The sequence below is a fragment of the Tasmannia lanceolata genome, unplaced genomic scaffold (genome assembly GCF_043159265.1).
Source record: "Tasmannia lanceolata isolate RefF3 unplaced genomic scaffold, GAP_Taslan_0.1 ptg000015l, whole genome shotgun sequence".
In the NCBI taxonomy this organism is placed as follows: Eukaryota; Viridiplantae; Streptophyta; class Magnoliopsida; order Canellales; family Winteraceae; genus Tasmannia; species Tasmannia lanceolata.
The window spans coordinates 1,298,616-1,312,739 of NW_027518692.1; the positions used below are offsets into that span (position 1 = coordinate 1,298,616).

Genomic DNA, 14,124 nt, shown 5'->3' on the forward strand with positions numbered 1-14,124 from the left:
ATCAGTTAGCAAATATTCCTCTGTGGTGCAAGCCAATTCCAGCTATTTCTATTCATTGTGATAGCCAAGCTACAATAGCAAGGGCTAAGAGCAGAACATATAATGGTAAATCCAGACACAATAATGTGAGGCAATTTCTTTTTGATGGGGTAATTACAATTGACTTTATAAAGTCTGAGAGAAACTTGGCAGATCCACTGACGAAAGGATTAGCTAAAAAGGTAGTGGCGGAAACATCAAGAGAGATGGGGCTAAAGCCTGTCAAATAGAATCACCAATAACGGCAACCCAACCTATTTGGCTGGAGATCCCAAGAACTAGGTTCAATGGGAAAAACAAGTTATTCGAGTGATCGGTGAAAGCACTATACTTAAATTTCAAGAGAATGAAAGACTTCTCTTGGCCTATCCCTAAGATGAAAATAGTGCTAACTGTAACGATATGGAGGAAGACCTTTGCTCTGAATGGGTCTATAGCTATTTATAAGCGGGGTGCGTTGTTACAGGTACCCTTGATGAACTCACCTATATGAGTGTGGGAGTGGGGCTGCTTCCTATGAGAATTAAGGCTTGTTCTCTAGAGCGCTCATGAAACATGATCAGCGCATGGCCGAAATGTGCTACCCCGATAGAACATGGTTACATTGTCGGTATCGTGTGTGTAATATATGAAAGTCTATGATTCAAGGTTCTTAGTTCAAGACGTAGTTCACTTGGAACTTTTATCGACTTGAATATATAAACACTAAGTGGAGGTTCAAGTCCACAATACACCTTCACCTATTGCATGATATTTTAAAGTTGCCCATATTTTTTTATTTGAATTTTGATTCATGTGGAGGATTGTTGGAATTTTATATTCTTTTAAAAGCTTTAAGTATTTTTGGCTTTTGTGTGAATTAAATTTCAAATGCTAGTGCTTTGAATTTAATGCTTTTATTATTTTATAATTTTTTGTAATAGCAAATCTCTCCATATACGTTTTGTGTTTTTAACTCTTTATAGAATTTATTTGTCCCTTAATATTGCTTTATGACTTTTTGCAAACGTTCCAGTGGTTTAAATGGATAGACGTTGGGGAGTGTGGATATATACACTTCCATAGGGTATACAATAGCATTCCTCTCTTCCTCTTGTTGACAGTATACAAAAAAAAAGATTGTTGGCTACAAGGTAGAAGATTGTTGCAGTCTTCTAATAAGTCACCAGAGCTCAAGGATTTTTCGGAACCCTTTTCGAACATTGTTTCGAGGGATTTTGTACCAAAGCAGGATGACTTTATCTACTCCTCAGATGCAAGGAATTTTTGTTTGGAAGGAGGGGTGGATTTGGTTGTCAATCATACAGTAGATGTATGCCAGATTTTGGGAGTAAGGTCCCCTGGGACTATGGAAGATTTCAAGGCGCAAATAAGGGAAGCTGAGCTCAGAGACTTGAAAGCTCGGATTTCGGCTAATAAGGTTGAAGATCAGAGAAAAAAATAGGCAAGAGAGTTGAAACGTTTGAAATCCGGTATAAATTATGAAGGGGGTTTTTCCGGCGACAATTCATCATCAGTTCAGAAGGAGAGAAAGAAAGGAGTAAACAGGGGAGGTTCACTCATAAAATTTATTTCTTCATGAAGATAATTTCGTGGAATTCAAATGGTATGGGGTCTCAGGGAAAGAAAATTCAGTTAAAAGATTTAATTAGCAGTTCAAAGCCAGACTTAATATGTATTCAAGAAACAAAATTGGAAGATATTTCTAGAGAAAGAATTAGGAGTTGTGGGGTGAAGGCAGATTGGGACTTTTCTTTTGTTTCATCCTTGGGGGCGTCTGGCGGAATTCTTGTAGCTTGGGATGCTGTGTGTTGGCAAAGTAACGACATGTGGAAAGGATCATTTTCCATTTCAGTGGCTCTTAGGAGGCTAGAGGATGAATCTTTGTGGCTCTTTACTGGTGCTTATGGGCCGGTCCAAAGGGCAAAAAAAGAGGCTTTTTTGTCAGAATTGGGGAGAATCAGAGGTTTATGTTCCTATCCATGGTGCATTGGGGGTGACTTTAATGAGATAGTCTCTAGGAGAGAAAGTGGGATGCAATCGTATTAATCAATGTATGAGATCTTTTGCAAATTTCATTGCGGATAACGGACTGATTGATCTTCCTTTAACGGGCTCAGCTTTTACTTGGTCACGAGGAGAACATCGAAGCAGACTCGATAGGTTTCTAATATGTGTGGAGTGGATGGCCATGGTACCGGATGTCCTCCAAAAGGTTATGATTCACTCAGTTTCAGATCATTCCCCTCTTTTGCTTGATCCAAGGCTCGAATCTTGGGGCCCGACCCCTTTTAGATTTGAAATTGCCTGGTTGAATTATCCTCAGATGGCGGATAGGTTGGGAGAATGGTGGTCATCTTATCAAGTGGCAGGACCAGTGGTTGTGACAATAGGGAAGAAGCTTAAATTTGTGAAGCAGAAAGTTAAAGTGTGGGTGGGAGAAGAAAAAAAACAGATTTTAAACAGAAAATTAGTTCTGGAGAATAGAATGGAAGAATTACATGCTCTAGACGAGTGTAGTTTGGGCGGAGAAGAGGAGTGGGAAGAATTGGGTAAACTAAATCAAGAACATCACACTTTTCTTCTACACGAGGAAATCTCTTGGAGGCAGAAATCTCGAATTAAATGACTGAAGGAAGGAGATAAAAACACTAAATTTTTCCATGCTACGGCGAGTGCGAGGAGGAGAAGAAATCGAATTGAAGTTATTAACGTTGGAAACGATTCGATCACAAATAAGGATGTTATCTCTCAAGCCTTTGTTGAATTCTTTTCATCTTTGTACACTTCTGAGAATTTATCTCATCCAATTCCGGAGAATGTGGAATTCAATAGTTTGGCTTTAGAAGAGAGTTCTAATTTGAAAAAATCTTTTGAAGAGGAAGAGGTGAGAGCTGACCTTTTTTCTATGGAGAAAGATAAGGCCCCTGGTCCTGACGGTTTCTGTCTAGCCTTCTTCCAGTCTTGTTGGTCTTATGTCAAGGCCGACGTCCTTCGATTTTTCAAGGATTTTCACAGAGGTATTCCTCTTGATAAAGGATCTGGTGCCTCTTTCATTGCCTTGATCCCTAAAGTAGAGGGTGCCTCGAAAGTCTCAGATTTCAGACCTATTAGTTTGGTGGGCTGTTTATACAAACTTTTAGCCTAAGTTTTGGCTGATCGTTTAAAAATTGTCCTGCCCAGGGTGGTGTCTGATAGTCAAAGTGGTTTTGTAAGCAACAAACAAATTCTTGATTGTTCTTTGATTGCGAACGAAGCTATAGATTTCTATTCAAGAAATGGTGGAAAAGGAGTAGTATGTAAGCTGGATATGGAGAAGGCATATGGCAGAGTCGAATGGGACTATTTAGATTATATCCTTGGGAGAATGGGTTTTGGGAGTATTTGGAGAGGCTGGATTCGAAACTGTGTTTCTTCGGCTTGGTTCTCTATATTGGTTAATGGTTCTCCTAAAGGTTTTTTTAAAGCAACCAGATGACTCAGGCAAGGTGATCCATTATCTCCCTTCCTTTTTGTTCTAGTAGCAGAAACTCTCAGTAAACTGATCCAGAAAGGTTGCGAGAAGAAATTAATTGAAGGCTTTGTAGTCGGTAAGGATAAAGTGGAAGTGTCCATTTTGCAATTTGCAGATGACACCTCGCTTTTCTGTGAGCCGAAGGGCAACAATCTTTTAAATCTCAAGGCAATCCTAAGATGCTACGAACTGATAACAAGACAGCGTACAAATTTGTTAAAATCCATAATCTTTCCTATTCATATTTCTTCTACAGAGATTAATTTGTTTGCAGAAACTTTGGGATGCAAGGTGGATTCCTTCCCATCTTCTTTATCTTGGCTTGCCTTTGGGAGTTGGAAGACCAAACAAAAGTCTTTGGGATCCAATTGGGGACAGAATAGAGAGGAGGTTGGACACCTGGAAGAGAAAATTAGTCTCAAGAGGGGGAAGATTAACTCTGATTAAATCGGTTCATGCTAACATACCAGTTTACTTTTATCCCTATTCAGGTGCCCGGCCAGCGTGGTTTTGAGGATTGAGAAAATCCAGCGTAGATTTCTTTGGGGAGGACCTAATCACAGGGGTGGAATTGCTTTAGTAAAATGGGATACAGTTTGCCTTCCTCGTCACAAGGGAGGCCTGGGTATTCGCAGAATAAAGCAATTCAATCTTGCTCTCATGAGCAAATGGTTGTGGAGATTTGGAGAAGAGAGAGCAGCTTTATGGGTGAAAGTTATTAGCAGCAAATATGGTACTCTCCGAAAATTGGGAGTCAGATGACCTTTTTGAAAAGAAAGGTATAACTACATGGAGGGATATTTCTATTTTGAGAAATGATTTCAGAAAAGGGTGTTCCTTCAAGGTCTACTCTGGAAATCGAATCAGATTTTGGATTGATGCTTGGTGCTCAAAGGATCCTCTGAATATTATCTTCCCTGATCTTTTTATTGTCGCTGCAGAAAAGAATGTCCTTGTCTGTGACTGCTTTGAAAGAGTGGACCAAAAAGTGGCTTGGTGCCCAAAATTTCGCAGGAACTTTTTCGAAAGAGAATTATCTTCTCTCTCATCACTTTGATTTAATTGAAAAATGTTTTATCAAGAAGTCTGGTTCAGATAAAAGAATTTGGATGTTGGATTCGTCTGGCCTCTTCTCGGTTAAGTCTTTTTATAATCGGGGAGATACTCGGTCTGAGGAATCCTTTTCGGCAAAGATTTGGAATTTTCATTGCCCGCCAAGAGTAACTATCTTTGGGTAGTCTGTCAGTTGCCGTCGCATTCAGACTATCGATTTCTTACGAAAAAGAGGTTATGTGGCTTATTGATCACTGTTCCTTATGCTTAAAGGATGGTGAATCAATTGATCATTTGTTTATACATTGTGGTTATGTTTGCGAAGTATGGGGTTTGATTTTGGTAAGATTCGGTATTCAGTGGGTTTTTCCGTCCTCTACCGATCAAGTTCTTGAAAGCTGGGATTTTGTTCCTTGGAAGAAAAAAGGCAAGGTTCTATGGAAGATTTGTTTATTGGCAGTTTGGTGGTCCATTTGGAAAGAGAGTAACGAGAGAATCTTTAATGGAAAGGCCAAATCTTCCTATGGTCTATATTTGAATATTATTGCCATGGCTATTCATTGGGCAAAAAGCTCTCCTCTCTTCTGTATGGTTTCGGCCTATGATTTGTGGGAGGGTTGGCAGATTATTTGCAATGAGGCTACTTCCAAATCCAAGGTGACTAAAAAATGGTCTCTTCCTCTTGAAGGTTTTTTCAAGCTTAATTTTGACGACGCTTCTTTTGGGAATCCGGGTGCAGCTGGAATTGGTGGTCTTCTTAGAAACGATAAAGGTGAAGTGGTTTGGGCTTTTTCTCTGGTCCAATAGGTATAACTGATTCTTCTGAAGCGGAAGTAAAAGCGGCTTTTTTCTGGAATCTTACATATAGATAAAATCATTTTGGACAAGGTGATAGTAGAAGGGGATTCAGCAAATGTGATAAAGTGGATATCGGGTATGACTCCACCGTCGTGGAGATTCCTCAATCTTCTGGATGAGATTTCTGATTATGTCTTTGGCTTAGCTGCAGTCTTCTTACATATTCAGAGATGGGCAAATGGCGAATCGGATTCTCTCGCTAAATCAGGGGTTAGCAGGGCTAGTTTAGAGTGGTTTGATTATCTCCCACCGTAAACTGTATTTGTCTTTCCTTCTCTTTCTATTTTGTGAACCTTCTCGGTTCCCTTCTTCAATCTATTAATATTTCAAAAAAAAAAAAAAAAAGCCTCTCTCTCATCTCTATATGAGATACTTGTTCTTTACAAGTTCTTTTTATTTTTCCCCAATCTTATAGCCTATTTGTAAGAGCATTTCAAGTGGGCAATTTGTTCGGCATCAATCGTGTTCGCAAGGTCCGAGCCGGTGCGTGCACACCGTCAACGACAAGGAAAGCAGTGTTGTATCCTGGAGATAGGTCGCAAGAGAACCCGATTGCATACCAAGCATGGTGAGGGCGATAATCTATCTTAAGGGTAGCGTTATTCCGTAACGTGCCTCTACCACTAAACTCATTCCATTTTCTTACATATTTCCTTTGATCTTTGCTTACGGATTTGCGGTTTATATTCGGGATCATCAAAGGTAATTTCTTTATTTTCATTTCAATTACATATATCACTAGTTTTGTTGAACTAATCTATTTGACCACAAGATTTTATCCAACATTTTGTGCTTCATCGGATCGATTTTTCCCAGTTGGATTTTTCACTCCTCGGAGCCTTTTATAATAGCCAACAATGAATATTATGGGCTATTGTTAACTCTATAGAATTCATATTTGTGGTCATCAAGACAAATCTGAAATCTAGTGACCTCTACATCTTATAAATCTGAAGAGCTTATCATAATAGCCAACAATGACTATCATGGGATATTGTTAGCCTATAGTATTCTTATTTTGTGGTCATCAAGACAAATCCGAAATTTAGTGACCTCTAAGAGGCATAGTTTGAACCCACATGTCAATGCAGCAATCATGATAAAATAATCATATTTTCTCATGTTCTCTGGCTTGACTTCATCTCGGTGATTACATAAATGATTATAAGATTCAGTAGGTATAAAAATGCTTATAGGAAAATCACAATAAATGATCATGACTTACAAGATACGTACCACATCAAGAATTGATTGAGCCTCTTTCTTTAGAATAGAAAAATTGGCTTGTGCTAACTCAGCCTGTTCTTTGTCAATCTAGAAAGAGCATCAAAAACATAATTGAGACAAACTATTTTATTCAAATTCTAAACCATGACAGCAGCAGGTTTCTTGGCATAGCAACCAAAAATAAGAAACCTTTTGGAGGTCCAAATCTTCCTCTCCATCTTGTTCTTCACGCAACAAGTATCTTAGTACTGATGCCGGGACATCCGGGTCAAGCATACTACCACAATACTGAAGGTAGCTGAGAAGTAATGCATATTGCCTGAAATTGATGAAAATCAAGTAAAATCAGTATAGCTCCAAAGGAAAACTAAAAAACAAATAAGATAAAACACTCGAGGCAAAATTAGGTCTAGTACCGTCTCCTCAGTATTTCTGATGATTCATGCCTGAGAAATGCCATGATAAGCTTAAACAATATGGAGTGACAAGCCCCATTTGGCAATTGCTTCGCCAAAATAATATCGAGACATGTGACATTGTCGGAATTTACACCTCCAGGACATAAGAATCTTTCGTCCCGCAGTTTGGCCATGCATGTAAGTGCAACCTTTGTATGTCCCAGATTATGAAGACAGAGTCAGTCTCAATAAAATGAAGAATTGATGAATGCAGTAATTGAAAGAAATAAGTAAAACACAATAATAGAAATTGACAAAAAACAACAATGATACCTGTGTCAATATTAATGACATTCTTAACGAACAATCAGGAGAAGCCGAACCACTTAAAGAGGCATCGAGCACCCTGCCATTGAAAAGACAAAAACAATCAAAGAATTTCGAAGGAAAAGGTAAGTAATAGTTAATGTTCTACAAGCAACGATCTGACTCACCCAAACAGAATCTCTAAATGATTTTCAAGAAATGACATTCTTCGGGATACAGAGACCTGAATTAGTTAAAGCAGAACGTGTTTCCTCACTTAATCAGGCGATAAAAAAATAATTGAATCCTTACCATGTATAAGAGAGAAAAATAATAACTGTAAATAAATTCTACAGAAATATAAATAAATAATAACATTCACCTCTACAATCTGAGACCAGCCAGTTAACATGTGAAGTTGAGCAGCTTGCTCCTCAAGGTTCTTATTGTACCTCCAACCCCATCTTAACAGCTGCTGAATTGATTCTCTTAAATCACCAAGTTCACCTTCACTATTAAGGGAGCTCAGTTGTGGATTAAGAAAATTGCACATCTAGCAAAACCCAATAGGAGAGAGTTAATGCTAAAAACGTTTGCCTTTGTACAAGTTTATGGGTGTCTTTATTTAGTGAATCTAAACAATATCTTAAATCATTTGTAAGCAAGATAAATGCATAAATTAATATTTCGAACTCATCAATGCATCAAGTGGGGGTGCAACTCAGGTCAGGTTCAACCAGATAAAAAGTCAGGTCGGGTTGGGTGTGTTTCGGGTTACGGTTGGGTTTTCCTAACCGGGGTTGAGTTCAGGTCGGGTTCAGGTTGAGGGTTTGGGCAACCCGACCTGAGTGAAACCTGACATTTTTTATTTTTTTATTATTTTTAGTTTTTAGTAAGCTTAAAAACTCGGGTCAGGTCGGGTTCGGGTTGGAAAAAAGGTTCCTCGGGTTGAGTTGGGTTGAACCTCATCGGGTTGGAAGTCGGGTCGGGTCGGGTTGAGTTAATGGTTCCTCGGGTCGGGTTCGGGTTGGCCTCGACCCGACCCGACCAGAGTTGCACCCCTAGCATGAAGCAAATACTGAATACCACAAACTGATCACTGAGAAGAAAAACAGGAACAAAACCTGCCAAAGCTTATCCCGGAAAGAAGCAAGGTCAATCAAGCGATCACCACGTTCTGAATGGTAGTAGACCCCACCTTTTTCAGAGGTTGCAGGATTGCTAAGTATATCATCTACCTGGAAAGATAATATTAGAATAAATAGCAGTTAGAGCACAACAAAAGCAATAATTTCATTAGATTCAAACTTACCCGCATGTCATACTTCAAATTTGGAACAAAGTGGGAGTATTTCATAGTGGTATCTGGAGATCTGAACTGCACAACTTCAAGCAACTCCAATACCTATAAATTGAGCAAAGAGATCCTCAACCTACTAACAAATGAGTGCTAAAGAAACTCGCCTCACATTCAAAGCCAATTATTATGGCAAAAAATATAAGGCCCTTATTTTCTGGAATTTTGAGAAATGATTTAAGTCCCAAATTGATTGTTAGACTCAAATTTATGTTAGATTTTGAGTCCAATAATCTGTTTTGGAATCACAATTGGTTTTCAAAATCCAAAACAAACATGGCCTAAATGCTAGCCCCATCACACAAAAAAGTACAGATAAAATCAACTCATATCATGTAAATATCATCATTTTAGGAGAAGATAATACGGTGGAACAAAAGCGAAAATACGATTCAGATGACACAATCAGAACAAATGACTCGCAAATGAATCTTGCAAAACCAAGAATCTCTCCAAGTCAACACACACACATGTTTTCTTTAACCGCTCATGCATTCATGGCACAAGACTTGACAGCTCAAAAAATATGAAAGCCCAAAACATAAAAATAAAAAATAAAAAACACATATATACACACACAAAAAGAGCAAGAAAGGAAATAGAAAAATTGGAAGTGGGTAACAGACAAAATAGCAAAGGTGAGAGAAGCACATCTAGAGATCATCCACAAACAACCTCAGGGCATGTTCAAACGAAGATGGCAATAAGAGATCTGCCATATCAGGTTATCCCTACAAAGAAATCATTTCCAATAGAAGGATGATTCTTCCAGTATCGAAGTATGAACAAAGATCTAAAGAGTGAGGAGAACCAAAAGCAAAACTTAAAACTAAATATAGGACAACATGGCAGGACAAAAACAATACCTTGTTGTATGGAAATAAGAGGTAAAAAACAATTTCAAGAATGAAGCATATGATATCGAAAAATTAAAAATAAAAATCAAATCAAATCAAGAACATGGATATTGAGAATGAAACATTCTTTAAAAATAAGAATTAAAACATTCGCAAGAAAAGGAACTGAAAAAGATGGCAAAAAACATTTAAAAAAGGGAGGGGGGGGGGGGGGGGGGGGGGGGGGGATGAAGGCAGCCCAGTGCACGAGGCTCCCGCCATTGCGGGGTCTGAGGAGGGCTAGATGTACGCAGCCTTACCTCGGCTTTGAAGAGAGGCTGTTTCCATGAAAAAAAAAACGGAAAAGAAATTAGATTAAGCCATACACAATTTTCGATCATATTTACCACAAACTACAGACAACAGAGCTATCCTTCTACAGGGAAATAAAGTAAACACAATCTGAACTTTGGATTTCCAAGCAAAGCACAATATAGTTCAAATGTTGAAACGATCAATTCAAGATGCTGTTTAGTGTTATTTTATTTTTATTTTTTGAATATTTGATGTTGCTTGGTTAATCCTAGTTTGACATGGTTTGAATCAAATATAGCATGCACCTAACTCAACTCAACTCAACAAAGCCTTTGTCTCAAACTAGTTGGGGTAGGGTAAATGAAATATAGCATGCAACTAAATTTAAAGAGAAAAAAAAAGGGAGAAATATAAAATGATTTCCCGAAAATACGCAAACATCGGTCAAGCACTCAGCTATATCTTGATAACAGTGATGAGTACATGGCATGACCAGCCAAAAAAAACATTTCTAGAAATTTAAGGCTTGCTTCTTCAATTTCCTTCTCAGTTAAGGCTAGGGATCTGTCTTTTAGGAATGTTACTTACAGAGGGACGGATAGAAGTATTCGATATAACAAGGATTGGGCATTGGGATACTCTAACTTTGATCGTCTAATACATTATCTCAAGGATCCAATTGCAAAGATGTTATTGGATACACTAGCCTTCTGAAGGATCCAAATATCCTATGATTTGTGGACACGGACACGGGTGTCGCGTGTCGATACGAACACGGAGTGTCGGACACGGCGACCTACCAAAATGTAGAAATGGGGACACGGCTACCAACGGGGAGGGGCTACATTTACACACATGATAAAGCATGGTTTTCTATTAGGAAAATGATATCAGCACAACCATGTTTTGTAATATGCAAGGACCTAGCTTGTTTTTCCTTTTTTAATTGCTTGTGATAGCATTTTAGGAACTGTAATAACCTTTTGGTAGCTCCTTAAATACTAAAAGACAAGGTGCTTGTTTTTTCTTTTTTAATTGGCTTGTGGGAGCATTTTAGGAACTGTAATGACCTTTTGACAGCTACTTAAATACTAAAAGACATGATGCATTTGTGCATATAACAAAACATGGTTGTGTTGATTAAATTTCCCTTCTATTATATTTAATACTAAGTAGATATGTAACTGAGAGCTTTTTAGAGCCCCTGGAAGCAGTCAGCAGCTACTTCTGTGTATTTTGACAACTGACAAGTGACAACACAGTAAAAAAAAGAAAGTAGGTGAGAGCTTTTTACAGCCCCCTAGAAGCAATACGTCTGGCAGTCACTTCTGTGTATTTGTGACAAGTGAGAACACTAGTACTGGCAGCTGCCACATTTGACTTAAATAAAGAAAAAAAAAGAGAAGCTTTCATAGGGAATGAGGAGAAATAAAAAGAATAGTACTGTAGTTATATACTTTCTACAAAACAGTTCTTTCTGTATAAAAAAATAAAAAAGGAAAGCTGGAAAGGAGACTAATATTGCATTTTATATAACTTACTTTTTTCTCTTTTTTATGAATTAGGTAAATTTTCTAGTTTCCTATCAAAAAGTAAAATAAAAGAGAGTTGACGTATGTAATTAGGAGAAAAGGAAAGTGGCTTAACGAAGGATGTATCTAATAGCGTGTCGACACGTGTCCGTGTTCATGTCGACACGTGTAAAAGCAAAAAAAAAAATGACTTGTTTATCATAGCAAATATCAAAGCCTTTTAGTCAAATACTTCCAACCCCATCACTCACATTACTGCCTATTTTCCTACCAAGTCCTCCAAAACAATTATTTTTCAATACCAATATCAAATGTATCTCCTCGATCCTCATAACATACGTACTCTTGTCACTTTTTCATGTTAGGTATATTAGTTTATGTAGAATTGTCTTGTCAATCATTTACTTTAGTCATATATATGTGTGTGTGTAAGGGAGGATGTCAAGAAGAGTGACTAACTCATTCTCACCTCTTTACTTCTTCTCCTCTTCGCTTCCTTTCATTCTTTAGTGCATTCCATGGTATCGAATCACTAGGATTTTCTTAATTTTTCTCCCCTTTTTTTCTTCTTTCCTTTTTCCTTGTTCAACCAAGGAGAACAAATCGATAGTGTTGAATAAAGCCTACAAGTTCCCCTCCAAATTTTTCTTTCTTTTCCTTGTTTTACTTTTTTTTTTTTTTTTTTTTTTTGTGTAGTTGATCCTACATGTAGAGTATTTTGGAAGTGTCGAAACATGAGGGATGAAGGTTGCCGAGGTTGTTGTCAAGGTCATGCGAAACTTAGTGCTATGTGTTGCAATCGTGAAGTATCGTGAACAGTGTGGGTGCACAGTATAGGTGAACAGTGACATGAACAGTGCCGTGAACAATGACATGAAAAGTGTTTTCCAAGTGTACTGTTTTGTCTATGAAGACTGTGCAGCTGTAATCATCTGTGTGTGCTTGATGTTGGGGTCTAACATCCACTGTAGTGTTATGATAGGTTTTTGGTGAGTTGCAATGGAGATGGGACAAGGTAATCCAGTCATTTCAGATCGATCCCATATTCAGATAACTTCAATTAAACTTACTGGAATCAGTTATAAGTCGTGGGCTAAGTTAGCAATTATATGTCATGGGCTAAGGCTGTGGAGGTCTTTTTAAGAGCAAGAGGAAAGTAATAGTATCTAATAATGGACAAACAAATTACATACGGTAAGAATTGTAAGAAGTGGCTTCAAGGAGATGCTAAAATTATAATGTTATTATGGAATATTATGGAACCAAATATCAGTTGTGCAATGATGTATTTGGACTTTCCTAAGAAAGTTTGTGAGCATGCTAGGATGTTATTCGCATAAAATGACACAAGTGCGTGACAGTTCCGCCGAGTATTTAAATCAAGGTTTTAAATCTCGGTTTCGCTTTCGGTCATCAGCGAAACCGAAACGTTTCGGTTTCGGTACGAAATTTCGGACTAAATCTTGTAAAAATTTCACCTAAATTTCGGTGAAATTTCTGAAATTTCCGAAACGTTTCGGCGAAGTTTGGTACTTTTCCAACTCAATGTGGATTTCGTTTCGTTTTCCACCGAAACCGAAATATTTCGGCCGAAACGAATCGTTTCAGCCGAAATTTAAAACCATGATTTAAATCCACAAGAAGGTGATACAAACCCAATTGAGTATTATTCTTCCTTGGTGAATTTATGTGAGCAAATGCACCATCCTTTTTCGAAGAATCCTCAGTCTCTTAACAGGCAAGAGGATCTGAGAGAGTGGTCAAGTTTTCTCAATGGTCTTCATTATGAGTTTACTCCTATTTGACATCAGATTCTTGGTGCCAGTACTCTTCCATCCCTACCAGAGGTTTTCTATGGATTCAGAGGACTGTCAGGTGAGCCTATTGGTGATTTTGTCTGAGACATGCATGCAGTAGTTGCTCAAGATAGAGTTGGTCGTGGACATGGAAGCAGCACTCAAGGTTTTGAATATCCGTTTTTGTTTTGGTTTTGGTTGGCATGGAAACTAACACATTTCAATTTAGATTGGAAATTTCTGCAGAAATTCTAGAAAATCATGGAACGTATAGAAATATATGCAAATGATGGATATTTAAGATGAAACTTCAGGAAGTGCTTGCATAAGCACAAATACACACTTAAAAACCATCACATAAATAAAAAAATATTCATACTGGTTTTACAATATCGAACACCTAGTGCATGCATTGTCGCACAAGCCTGATAAATTAATACGTAACACATTTCATGTTCAATTCATGTAAGTATTTGTACATAACACATGCTAAGTATTTCATATGCAATTCATATAAAGATATTCATATAACACACATCGGTATAGTATATCACTAATACACTTACGATTTTGGTTCCATAGTAGTAGCGGTCATCGTCGTGTACATGGTAATGGTGGGAGATTTTGGTGGTCGTGGTGGAGGTCTATTGACAGGGGAAGGTAGAGGTGCTGGCTGTGGACTTTGAGTGTACCAATTGTGGGTATGAACATGGTCAAAAATATTTGCCTCAGGAATTATATATCTCGGGAGATTTTAAACTTTTTTGTTGCATTCGGGTTTATATCACGAAAAAGCTAGAAAAAAATAAAATATTTAAACATATATAAAATATATAATTTAAGAACTAATATAAAATAAAATAATATCGTATAATTATAGCAATATTTTAAAC

General features: G+C 37.7%; 1 protein-coding gene across 2 annotated transcripts in view; it reads right to left on the reverse strand.

Annotated features, from left to right (window-relative positions):
* The window catches only part of EMB3142 (nuclear pore complex protein (DUF3414)), a 154,755-nt gene that overhangs the window by 67,612 nt on the left and 73,019 nt on the right, over nucleotides 1-14,124 (reverse strand). The window contains exons 27-35 of one of the 2 annotated variants that reach the window (XM_077354707.1): nucleotides 9,909-9,926; nucleotides 8,708-8,800; nucleotides 8,520-8,633; nucleotides 7,778-7,948; nucleotides 7,584-7,639; nucleotides 7,423-7,495; nucleotides 7,108-7,298; nucleotides 6,881-7,010; nucleotides 6,701-6,778 (exon numbers count right to left, since the gene is read on the reverse strand). In XM_077354707.1, the coding sequence (XP_077210822.1) occupies nucleotides 6,701-6,778; nucleotides 6,881-7,010; nucleotides 7,108-7,298; nucleotides 7,423-7,495; nucleotides 7,584-7,639; nucleotides 7,778-7,948; nucleotides 8,520-8,633; nucleotides 8,708-8,800; nucleotides 9,909-9,926 (924 nt within the window). The remainder of the gene's footprint in view (nucleotides 1-6,700; nucleotides 6,779-6,880; nucleotides 7,011-7,107; nucleotides 7,299-7,422; nucleotides 7,496-7,583; nucleotides 7,640-7,777; nucleotides 7,949-8,519; nucleotides 8,634-8,707; nucleotides 8,801-9,908; nucleotides 9,927-14,124) is intronic. The other variant, XM_077354708.1, reaches the window with a different exon arrangement.